The sequence below is a fragment of the Poecilia latipinna genome, unplaced genomic scaffold, assembly GCF_001443285.1.
Source record: "Poecilia latipinna isolate Pla-1442-1.1 unplaced genomic scaffold, P_latipinna-1.0 Scaffold3092, whole genome shotgun sequence".
Lineage (NCBI taxonomy): Eukaryota > Metazoa > Chordata > Actinopteri > Cyprinodontiformes > Poeciliidae > Poecilia > Poecilia latipinna.
In genome coordinates, this window is record NW_015115708.1 from 48,196 (window position 1) to 60,384 (window position 12,189).

Below are 12,189 nucleotides of genomic sequence, written 5' to 3' on the forward strand. Positions count from 1 at the left end.
TGCTACGGTATATCTACAGAACAATTTATGGCATTAATGAGGATAAAAGGCAGACTGAGCACCATGCAGGTTTATGCTGCTCGGAGTTTTACAAACTATCACTTACAGTGAGATATAATTAATCTCTCCCAGTTTTCATTAATTCCTCATACGTTAAAGCAGAAATGACAGTCTGCTGCTATTTTTTTATTTTTTATTTTTTATTTTTTTTATGCAGAAGCCCATAGCTCTTTGATGAGAAAAGGTAAGACGCATCAGTATTTTATTTTTACGGCTGTGATTGATGTCACACACTGCTCTTTATTATTTAAAACGGGCCTACAGCAAGGCTTTGCGCAAAAACAACATGTCACAAGCTATTAATGCTAAGGAGTTACAAATTATTGCAGGATCCAACGTACAATCTCTATTTTTAAACCTAATCCCAACGACGGCGTACAGTGCAGTCTTTCCTGCAGCTACTTAAAGCGGCGGCAGCTTTTAAACAGATATTTGTTTAGCAGTTCTGACAGCATTATGGAGCTTTGAAGATTTGTTCCTTTTAACTTCACCTTAACTACCTCATACATCTGGTCAGGATGCGTTCTCTTGGCTTGTGCGGTAATTGTTTGACACGTACTGTTGGAATAATGAAAATAAGATGCAGATATTCTTAGATAAATGAAAATGTTGACTTGGGAATGATAAAAGTGTTCAAAATGGAATTCTAATGAACTAAAAAGTGTGTAGATGTGAGATAAAAATGGAATAGTGTTATATTTTACCCACGCTTGGCTTTGAGAGCTATTCTTTTTATATAAAATAGTCGTCGCCCTCCTTCCAACTGGTGTGGATTCCTTGCAGAGAGTAATGAAGGAGTTTCCATATATATATATTTATTTATTTATTTTTTTTGAAACAAGTACTATAACTGTGCTGGAACAAGTCTCTGAAATTTGTTGCTATCACTGAGATGTTTTGAAATGTGCGCCTCCTAAAAGAGGCCTTGCTGCTATTTCACAGGTCTTTATGAAGGACTGTTTGATCCAGTTGATACCCTTAGTCACTTGTACTTTCTTTTCAAATTTGTACGCAGCGTACTGCAAATGCATTTTCAGGAATCCAGGGCCTGATTCCGTGTCTGCTTGCAAAAGAACAGGCTCTGCTTTTTCCTTTCCAAGGTTTCGTCAGAAAAACAGACTCAACCAAACTAGTGATTTTATTGAAACAACTGATTTCTTTCAATCTTATCACTGAAACATTTTTTGCAGTACTTTTATTATGGACAGCCTTCAGTTTGAGGCCCACAGTGAACCTTCTTATACCCCTGAGTTGATGTTGGCATATAAGGCTTTAAAACATCACTGGCTCGTGGCTCGGCTCATAAATATTTTCACTGACCACAAGCTGCTTATATTTACCAAAGCAGAGATTACATGCAAGTTTTTTTTTGTTTTTTTTTAACTCATACTTATCACATGAGCATCAATCATTATTCTTAACCAGTACATGTTTTGTTTTTTCCTTTTTTGATAAGCTTCAGAGGACATAAATTATATAGAAAATGTGTCTTTTGACTCTTTTACATCTGCTCTGTTTGCAATATTGAAGGTTGTTTTAAATTTATTTCTTTGTATATAATTTAGCTTTTTCTTTTATTACACTACATTCAATAAACTCAAACTAAAGGAAACTAGTTTATAGTTAGAAGGTAATAAACTGTGGGGATTTTTCTCAAAAAAAAATGGAGAGGTCACCTTGTGTGGTTGTATGAAATATGAAGATTTTATTTTATTTTATTTTTTTTGGTGAATTCTTTACTGATTTTTTTAACATATACATTACAAACTTAAAAACTTTGACCAGTAAAGCTAAGTCAGATGTCAATGTATTTTTTGTTCTTTTAATTTTGAAATGTTTAATCTTAATTGTAGGAACTTGCTACTTAGCCTGTAGATGGATTTAGACGTTTTATGTGTGATATTTCTCTTGTTGTGAATTATGTCTTTCTCTTATGTGTCTGCTGTATGCACTTGCACTTTGCAATCTACCACCAGGGCTTGGCCTCTATTTTAGAAAACTGTGAAATACTTGCTAAAGAAAAGATCACTTATTCTAAGAGTGACCTTTTGATTTCCAAAACCAGCTGGAGGAAGTCAAATATTTAAAGAAATCATACATCATTACATTTAAAATAGGATTATGTGTTACATCTGCTTTCGATTCTAGTGTTGCGAGATGACTTCCGTCAGAACCCGCAGGACGTGGTGGTGGCGGTTGGGGAAACTGCGAGTTTTGAGTGTCAGCCTCCGCGCGGGCATCCTGAGCCGACCGTATTCTGGCGAAGAGACAAAACTCAACTGGATCTCAAGGATGACAGGATCATGGTGGGTTCACTTTCCAAAAACGGACATGGTGGTAACAACAAAGACGAATAAAATGTGAAGCTATGTTGCCAACCTAAAAAAAAAACAAAACGAAAAATTCATAGAAACATGTCAATCATCTTGTTTGCTGTTTAATGAAAAACTGCATGTTAACCTTACGTTTACGTTAATAATGTGTTGCGGTTTAACATATTTTGCTTTGAACTGGTTAGCTAATTTTGCCTTCTTCAGGTCCGAGGAGGAAAGCTGACCATTTCAAATACTAAGAAGAGCGATACAGGGATATATGTGTGTGTGGCCTCTAACATGGTTGGAGAAAGGGAAAGTGAAAAAGCACAACTTTCAGTATACGGTAGGAAATCTCTTCTCCACTCGGTGTATAATGTAAAAACCGGCTAAGTGCAGAAATATTCACTCGCTCTCTATGCACCGACAACATTTAACCCCTTTGCCTAATTAACACCTACGCTGTATGCGATCCTCATTTAGAAAGACCAGCATTTATGCAGCGCCCTGTGAACCAGGTGGTTCTGGTTGATGAGAGTGTGGAGTTCAGATGTCAGGTCCATGGTGACCCGCCGCCTGCTCTGCGCTGGAAAAAAGAGGATGTGGATGTTCCTCGTGGCAGGTGAGGGCCGGGAGTGAATGTGTGCAGTCCATAATAAGCACGTCTGTCGGTGAGCACTGCAGCAGTGAAAATGAGAACATTTAAGCACTTCTAAGTGTTAGGACAATTAAAGAATGATACTTAAAATTCAGGATTCGAAAACGCATGTCAAACATTTTAATTAGCAGCACATTTTCTGCTCAAATAACACACAAAAGTTTGAGAAATGGGTGTGTGTGTGTGTGTGTCTGGGATGTGATGTGTGGATGCTCGTGTAATTCAAACCATATGAGGCCTCTACAGTACAACATGATGCAATCCAGTGTAAGAACACACACAACTGATATCAGAATTTACTGCAGAATGTCTCACCAAACACTCTTACAGATGGACTGGATATTAATAATTTCAAGTCATTGTTGGACTTTGTGGGGGCTAATCCATAACAGTGGGCAACATTAAATACACTGATCAGCCATAATATTATGACCACCCTCCTAATATCGAGTGGTTTTCTCTTTCTTGTTAGAAACATGTCTTATTATTTGACGCTGCAGTCAGATGTTATCTGCTGGCTCAGGAAATCAATAGAAAATTCATTAAAGAAATAGCGAATTGAATGTCTTAACTGAAATGGAAATATGTGCCGTGTCTACGAACCATCAACGTCTATTGCAATTATTATTTTCACTTTTTGACCAAATTGAGACATGTCTTTAAAGGCAATTCAACCTTTTGAAAACATATGCCAGTTGCTGGCAGGGTGCTCTGTTGCGCTGTTAGCTTATCTATATTTTGCTAGCATATTTGGTCAATAAAAAGGGTTCATCATGGTGGAACCCGTCACAGTAACAATGTACAACAAGCTGCAGAACTGAAACAAAAGACCAGGTTATGTCCTCCTATTGTTCAGGGATATAGTAAAGACTTTTGGATATAAAAGCAAGGCAGTAGTGGTCAATGGAGCAGCACATAGAATAAACTGTGATGCTTTGTTATCTCCAGCTATTCTGTCAGACCATTATTAAAATCCAGTAATATACAAGCATTTAATACAAAGTGGACGCCTTGCTTCATCTTCACACAGCAAAGTGTTTTTTTTCCCCAGCTGCCGTTGAACTAATTCTCCTTCTCCTGACTCCTTTGAAGAATTTTGCGCCACTCAACAACCTTATTCTGTTTTTCTCTGTCACACCTGTTTTAATGTTCCTGTTTACCTTTAGCATGTTGCTCATATTCTCCTACAAACCGCTGGGACGCCACTGCAACAGAGTGGTGAATGTTTTTAATTTGAGCAGTTATTAGTAATAATGTCGTGGCTGATATGTTTCAGACGACCATTGCTCGGCTCTGTGTCTGGCAGCCTGCTGACCAACCTGGGTTGCACCCTCTGACTGTAAACTATGTCCTACTTCTAGAACCAGTTTCCCTCACTTTCCTCCTTTCACTTCTTTCATTCTTTTCCAAAACCTACCAGCCTCCTGGGACATATGTATCTGGGTCAGGGATGCGCTGTGAATGGAGTCCTCACCAGACTCTGGATGGACCTCCATAACTACCCCCACCAAACCCATCCCCCACATCGATATTCTGCCCACACCCTTTTGGAACATCTTTTCTCGAATGTGACTTTTTCTCACCCTCTGTAGCATTTCTCTGCCTGACTTGTCTTCCATCTTTGAATCAGTATGGCTGGCTAGACAATTTCACAAGATCTTTCATGCCAAAGGGGACCCAGGAGAGGGAGACCTAACTCCTTGCTCCCCTACTCATTTCGTCTCTTGGCCCTTCGAGACGCTTATCTAAACTCGGCTGGCTGAGATGGTTCTCTCACTCTTAACTGCGCTGCTGCCGTCTCACGTTTGCTTCGCTGATGGATACACTCAAATACATGGAACATCTCTATGAATTAGTTATGTTTTACTGCTTGGGCCAATCATCACATTCAGTTTGTCAGACTGTGCCACTCCCTTATTGTCAGACTGTTTGTCTGTGCCTCCTTCTCTCTCTCTTTCTCTCTCTTTCTTCTTCTCTCTTTCTCTCTCTCTCTCTCTCTCTCTCTCTCTCGCAGAGACACACACTCTCATGAACTATACAACAACCCACACTACAGTGTGGGCTCTTTATGAATATTGAAATAGTGGAACAATAAGAGTTCTAGCTGAAAGCCCCTTTCATTTTTCTGCGCCTTCATCTCTGAGTTTAATTGCTCTTCTTTTCATCCCATCCCCAGCAATTGCCTGAGAAAGTCTGTTGTTATTCTATCAAAAAAATGACACTTCCTTTTTAGAGCTTCCATGCAAAACGTCTCACACACACAAGTTTGCACACCGTAATGTTTGTTTTGCTTCACAGAAATAACTTTTGAATTTGTATTTACATGATTTAGAGTCTTTATTTGGAATACACTTGTAATGTTTAACGTCTCACACCGCTTCTCCAGGTATGACATCAGATATGACAGAGAGGACTCCCTGCTGAGGATAAAAAAGGCATCTGTCAGCGATCAAGGGACGTTTACGTGCGTAGCAGAGAACCGTGTGGGTAAAGCCGAGGCCTCGGCCTACTTGACCATCAGAGGTGGGCAACTGCTGGTGCTCTCTTTATATATATATATATATATATATATATATATATATATATATATATATATATATATATATATATATATATATATTCTTTCTGTTTTTCTTTTTCTTTTTACCAAAGTTTCTTTTAGCCATGTTTTTGGGAAGGTCACAATATGTCTCTCAAAACTTGCAAAACGTTATATTTCTTTTTTGATTCATAATTTGTTTCTGACTCCACACATACAGCTAAGGCTTTCAAGAAAGTTACAGATGACAATTCTTTTTTTTTTTTTTTTTTCATCTGGATAACTTGCCTGGCTAACAATAGCACGTTTACTCTCATGTTTCGATATGACTTGTTGATAGTTTGGCTATTAACATGATACTCCATTGGAATTTGGGAGCTTAGTTTTGTCAGGTATTCCCAATGTCCATCATTTTAAAAAAGCCTTTAATGCCAGTGACGGTAATTACACATTGTTTGTGTCCCTCCATCGAGATACATGAAGGTTCTAAAAGTTAATAACTTCAAAACAACTTGAATTATTCAGCACACTATTTCTTAAGGGTGACTATCTGAGAAAATGGTACATAGTAATAAAGTAACTAATTAACTTTATGATATGGGTTGAATGATCCATTTGTTATTGTGTTGTTATATGAAAAGCACAACGGCAAAAAGTAAAATATTTGGTGCCTTATTGACTTGAACACAACTATTAAATTTAGAAAGTGTTTACATAAGTATGTGTTTAAAAAATAAATATATGTTATGATAAAAAAAATCATATACCTTTAATTTCACTATTAATACTAATTAAATTATTGAAATTTGTATTTTAACAGCAGAAAGCATATTTTTGGTGTGAATTCAGGGATTCACTCAAACCATTGCTTTTTTTTTTTTTTACCATGGCAGTCTCTTATCAGCTCATACTAAATATAGTTATTGAAAATCTCTATTCAGTTGGTTTGATTTTATTTATTGGTCTTTAAATCTCCTTTTGTTCTAGGTCTGTATCACACGCTGCACATCTGTTTGGTTATCAAACAGATCTTTCAACTGCATACATGTATTTATTTTTTATTTTTTAATAAATTTTGGATTGTGGTTTTCTGTATTGCTGTGAGGGTTAGACTCCATGCCATCCCCTGCTTTGGTGACAGAGTTACCCTTCTTGTCCCTGAGCTTCATGGATGGAAACCCAGCTCCATTTCATTCATTTCTGATTTTCATTTCTTTCTTTTCCTGTCCCTCTGTTCTGCTCCTCTGCTTTCCTTCTCTCTGTGTTGCGTGTCAATGTCACCCACACCATTGTTGTGTCACCAGCTCGCCCCGTTGGTAAGTAAGAGGTGATCCCATTGTGCATGAGCTTATTTTATTTCTCGTTTTTGTTGTTTTTATTTTTCAATCACAGACATGTTCAGTATGCATGAGCTCTTGTTGCATTCCACAAGCACAGTCATCAAGTATTTTTTTTAAGACATGCATATCTGCTCTATCAACCTCTGACTTCCACTGGAAAACTTAATATGTATATTCTGAATTCTTCCAGTATGTGGGTTCAGGTGTGGTTGACGTGTCATAGTTCAAACACTACAATAGAGACGACGTTTGAAAATTTATGACATTTCAGTGGCTTGTTTGAAAAGTAGAAATAAGAACTAGTTCAATGAAAAGAAAACACCCAGTGCATGAAATCCTTTAGCTTGCAGCTCTTCGTCTAGTAGAGATACACATACTCATGATATAGTCTAACGGTAACGAGACGTCTACTAGAATACTTTGCCTTTTTATGGTTTTTTTGTTTTGTTTTGTTTTTGTTCATTTTCAAACTCAGAGGCACCTCAGTTTGTGGTGCGACCTCGGGACCAGATTGTGGCTCAGGGACGGACGGCTACCTTTCCCTGTGTGACCAGAGGCAAACCTCAGCCAACAGTCTTCTGGCAAAGAGAAGGCAGCAAGGTGAGCAATTTGAAGAGGTTGGCGCTTGAGTTGGAAAAATAAAGCTTTCATACTTTACTTAGACTTGTCAAGTTTAAAAGCTTGACTTAGACTTGTCTTCTACAGACTTTGACTTGTCTTCTAAAGGCTCAAGACTTAACTTAGGTTTGTGGAGGGACAACAGGGCAACTACTTTGTTTCTGCATTTTATAAAAAAAATTCCAAACATTTGAGTAGAAAATATTAACTTTGGATCTTCTTTGATAGTATTTGACTCTTATTTTGACTCGTATTATCTGCAATTCTATTCTTTAATAGTATTTGAGTCATCACATCTTTAGGCTTAAGATGTACTGTAACAGTTCAATGCAGAAAATGGCCCCGATTTTGAAATTGTGGCAAAAGACCAGTGTTTTTGTGGCATCTGGACTAACTTAGATTAGTTATATCTCAATATCAAGAACTCTTTGATTTATCAAAAAAGGAATGGCGTCGCAAATATTAAATGAATATTCCTTAAAACACAATTTGTGAACTTTTGTAGCTTTAATAAATTCCTAAAATTAGTAGTTTTAACGCTTTGGCATTTTGACCAAGTTGGCTCATCTGTTATGTAGAAGTATTAGATTGATCATCTAGACAGTATAAGAAAAGTCAAAACGCTGATTGGGAAAAATTTTAAATCAACATGTGATGTTGAAAATCCAAGTAAACACACATCAGATTTATTTAAATCAATGTAAAAGACTATTTATATTCTAAAGTGAAGAGATTTTTGGGGATTTTGTAATCAGGTCCGGTAATGCATTGAAGCATCTCTATTGTCGCTGCTCCATTTTTGATAGTGGGATTAAGGGTGTGAAATTAAATCCCTAATCCCAAAATATACAGGATAAGGTCCATTACTTTTGCAGTGACATCACCATATTTCTTTTCTTTACAATTTCAAATATCAGCTGATCATCCAACAACGGCACTTCAATGAAACATTAATACCACCAAAACGTCAGAAAATATTTTGCTTAGTAATTTATATTTGGAAAATTTGAATTCCATTTTGACTTTTGCTTGCAAGGTTCTGTCAGCCAGGTGTTTTCGCTCAATGGTATGAAACTGAATAATGTTGTTTTAGCATCATTGTTGAAGAATTTGAATTGTGTTGATGCTATGATGTCCACATGCGAGCTATGCATTACATATGAGACCTGCAGCATTCATGGGGTGGAAAAATCTGTGCCAGCCCATTTCATCTGTTGATCAAATTGTGAATGCTTGAGGGTCAAAGGTGTAGAAAAGTGATGCTGGAGCATCTTCCTATACAGTTGAAGCAAAATGCCTTAAAGTCCAGGTAAATACACTATAAATAAAAGAATAGATAATATAAATGAAGAGATTAAGTGTATGACGTGACTTTAATCAGACTTACCAAAACATAAGCGTTAAACCTCTCACTCTCGCTGATTTCAACTTTCAGAATATGTGGCACATTTCTCTTTTGCTTCAACCGTTGGTGCACAAACCGACGTCCATAAAGAGCTAGCGCTTTAGCTAAAATGTTTGGATTAAAAAGGAAACAGCTTCGACTAAAAGGATCAACCCAGGTCAGAACAGAATGTGGTTCTGTTCCACATATATTTAATGAAGTGGTCATTTATTATCAATCCACGCCCATCTGACGAGCCAATTCACTTTGCGAGAGACAATGTCATGTGCTGCATTAGCGTCATTAGACATAATGAAAGCAGGCTAATGTCCTTTCCTGTCCATCAGTTGGTCCGCCTGGGGTGCAGAGGCACAGAGCCCTGATGCCTCAATTTCATGGTCATGAGTGCAGGTTATCACAGCAGGAGCAGTACTTTGGTGAGAAACTGTAATTCTAACCAAGCAAAAGAAACATTGACCCCCTTTATTCAACAAGATTGCACATAGCATTTTAGAATATCAGGTTCTGCAGACATGTATTGATTGTAAAACTTATTTCTTTGTTTCCATTGTCATCCAAAATGGATTTCAAAACATGTCTTCAAGAAGAACATCTGAAACTTTGACACCAATGCACATCAGAATAAGACACTAAATAGATTAACTGGTTGTGACACTTTTACACTATTAACTATATAGAAACTAAATCATGCTAGTTCAGTAGTTCGGTAATATGACTTGGCTTTCTTTTATGCTGCTGACGTTCACCAGTGCAGCTGAATTTTTCATAATAAAGTAGTATGTATCTGTCAATACATGTTTTGTTTATAAAAAAGAAAAGAAAACATCTAATCTCAATTTACATTTTTTTTTCCAAACGTTTGCTTTTGTAGGATCTGCTGTTTCCCAATCAACCAGCACAGGGGGACGACCGAGTGTCTGTGTCTGTAAATGGAGAGCTGACCATATCATCTGTGCAGCGCTCAGATGCAGGCTACTACATCTGCCAAGCCCTCACAGTGGCAGGCAGCATCATGGCCAAGGCCCAACTGGAGGTAGCAGACGGTAAGGCGGGACCCAGTAGCACATGCACACCGTCCTCACCTACAGGAAAAGAAAATGATTTTTAGTTATGCGATCTACTGCCGGAGTAGTGCTCGTTTCAGTCCCGAGCCGCTGATTAGTGGGTCGACGTTTCTCTACTTCAGCAATATTGACGAAACTCTAGCACCTCGCTAGCTACTTGCATTATAAATGGAGTGTGTGTTTGATGTTGGTCTAGCTTCACCTGTGATCCCTTTGGTGCTTTCATTTCATGAGAAACACAAACACATAAGCTTTGCAGCACGGCTGACGGTGAACAGAAGCATCTGCCCACACTTGTAGTTTCCTGACAAAGATCTCTTAAGTTCTAAAAGCCAGTCACCCTCAGTCATCTTTTCACTTCCAACTCTCTGTGATGGAAAAATTAAAAGGCAGAAACAGTCTAAAACCCCCTTAAAAATGTCTGCTTTGTGAAGAGACACTTTACACTTTTTTATTTTATTTTTTATCAAAGCTTTAATGTCAGCATTAAGTGCTCAGCCGCTGGCAGCTGGGAGTTGTTTCCACTCCTCATTTCATGTGTTTCTTGGCTTTTTTTTTTTTTTTTGTCGCCCACACATTATTAAATTAACATCTGTGGAAGTGGGTTTTTTCTTCTTTTTTGGGGGAGTCAGAATGACTCGTGTCCTGTCACTCAGAGGAGACAGATCAATATCAAAATGTTAGGTGTAGAATGCGAGCGATGGGAGAAACGTCTGTGACAGATGGGTGTAAACAGAGATGGAGAGTGTTTGCTTGAGGCCTGGGTGGATTTTGGAAGTTTGCAGAGTTCCATTTGTGGAATTACTTAAGATTATCATGTGGCGCATCGTACAACAGGGTTTACATGTGGATAAAAAGTTTTTAAAGGGGCAAATATGGACTATTTATCACTGAATTAAATTTGCATCTGACAAAATCGATTTAAACTTCAAAATATGGCATTTGGCTGGATTAAAATATGCATTTATTCATATGTTCAGCATCTTTGTATCAAAAATAACTTACGTTCATAAAGCCACTCTATTTCATCATATCATGCAAAAGAAAAGAGATGTTTATGTGGGGAAAAAAATGTGGGTGTTAATGCTTTACATATATGGTATTGAGTGAAAAACAGCAGAAACAAGGATTCTAGGGTGTGAGAGTTACTTCTGACAGAAACATTTTATTACTTTGGTGGTTAAAGCTCATTTCGATACAGAAGTGGCCCCTGAAAAAGAGCAAGACTTTAATATCGTAGTTTGCTCTGCAATCACTTGGGATGATGATGAGTTGCCTTACAGAAAGGATATTTTCGTAGAAATGTTCCTTCTTTTTCCAGCAAAGACCAATCTTACGATTGAAAAAAGAAATTATTTGCTTGCTCCCAGTGAAAAAGGGATAAGAAAGTTCAAAATCTCTCGCTGTCCATCCATCATCAATTCTTTTGTTCCCGATCCATATCTCATAACCTTTGTCGTATGTTGAATAGTAGATGGACTGGAAATTCAAGATGTTAGTTTTTGTTTTTTTTCTCCACATGTTTATTCTGGAAGTCTGCAACAGTGTCCACATTGCAGTAGACCTGTCCACCTCTTTCCAGTTGAAACCTGCGGCCTCACTCTTATCCAGAAACGACTGAGTTCTTTAACACATCAGCGAATTCTCAGCACAGTGTCATTCTGAAGCAACTCTCTACATAAAACCAAACTATTAATCTCCTGTAACAGTCAGTCGCACCTGACTTCCCTTCTAGAACATTATGCTGCACTTACATGTACCTGATATTCTGCTTGAAATGCTGTCTGGCTCATTGTGCTGTGGGACTTGTGATAAAGGAAAAGACTTCAGGAGCATGCTGTACACTCTTCTGTGAATGGAGACTCACTTGATAACAGTGGTGAGGAAATTGGAAGCAAGGGGTAGTTACGAGGCTAGGAGAGAGATTCGGCACTCCAGAAATTACTGTTTCAAAGTCCGGAGGCTGTATCCTGCATGATATAACAAGCCCTAAAAAAAAAAAACTAAAAAAAAAAGAAAGAAAAGCTTTAAAGGAAGTGCCTCATTGTTTGGCTTGGCATGCTAATTCAGAGTTTAGTTTTATCTGTGTTTGCTAGCGAATGGAGGGGGGGGGACAAGAAAGTGCAGCCATGAGTCACACAGTAGGATGAGGGAGGACAGGCATGAATGTGTGAGAGGTGTTATAAAGAAGCC

The 12,189-nt window shown here is 37.9% G+C and overlaps 1 protein-coding gene across 1 annotated transcript in view; it reads left to right on the top strand.

The window, feature by feature from the left end:
- The window catches only part of LOC106940102 (roundabout homolog 2-like), a gene marked incomplete at both ends in the record, with an annotated part of 56,104 nt that extends 46,129 nt beyond the window's left edge, over positions 1-9,975 (top strand). Inside the window, 7 exons of the mRNA XM_015022741.1 lie at positions 2,209-2,366; positions 2,598-2,718; positions 2,856-2,994; positions 5,417-5,553; positions 6,874-6,885; positions 7,385-7,509; positions 9,804-9,975. Of these exons, the coding sequence (XP_014878227.1) occupies positions 2,209-2,366; positions 2,598-2,718; positions 2,856-2,994; positions 5,417-5,553; positions 6,874-6,885; positions 7,385-7,509; positions 9,804-9,975 (864 nt within the window). The remainder of the gene's footprint in view (positions 1-2,208; positions 2,367-2,597; positions 2,719-2,855; positions 2,995-5,416; positions 5,554-6,873; positions 6,886-7,384; positions 7,510-9,803) is intronic.
- Positions 9,976-12,189: the final 2,214 nt, after the last annotated feature.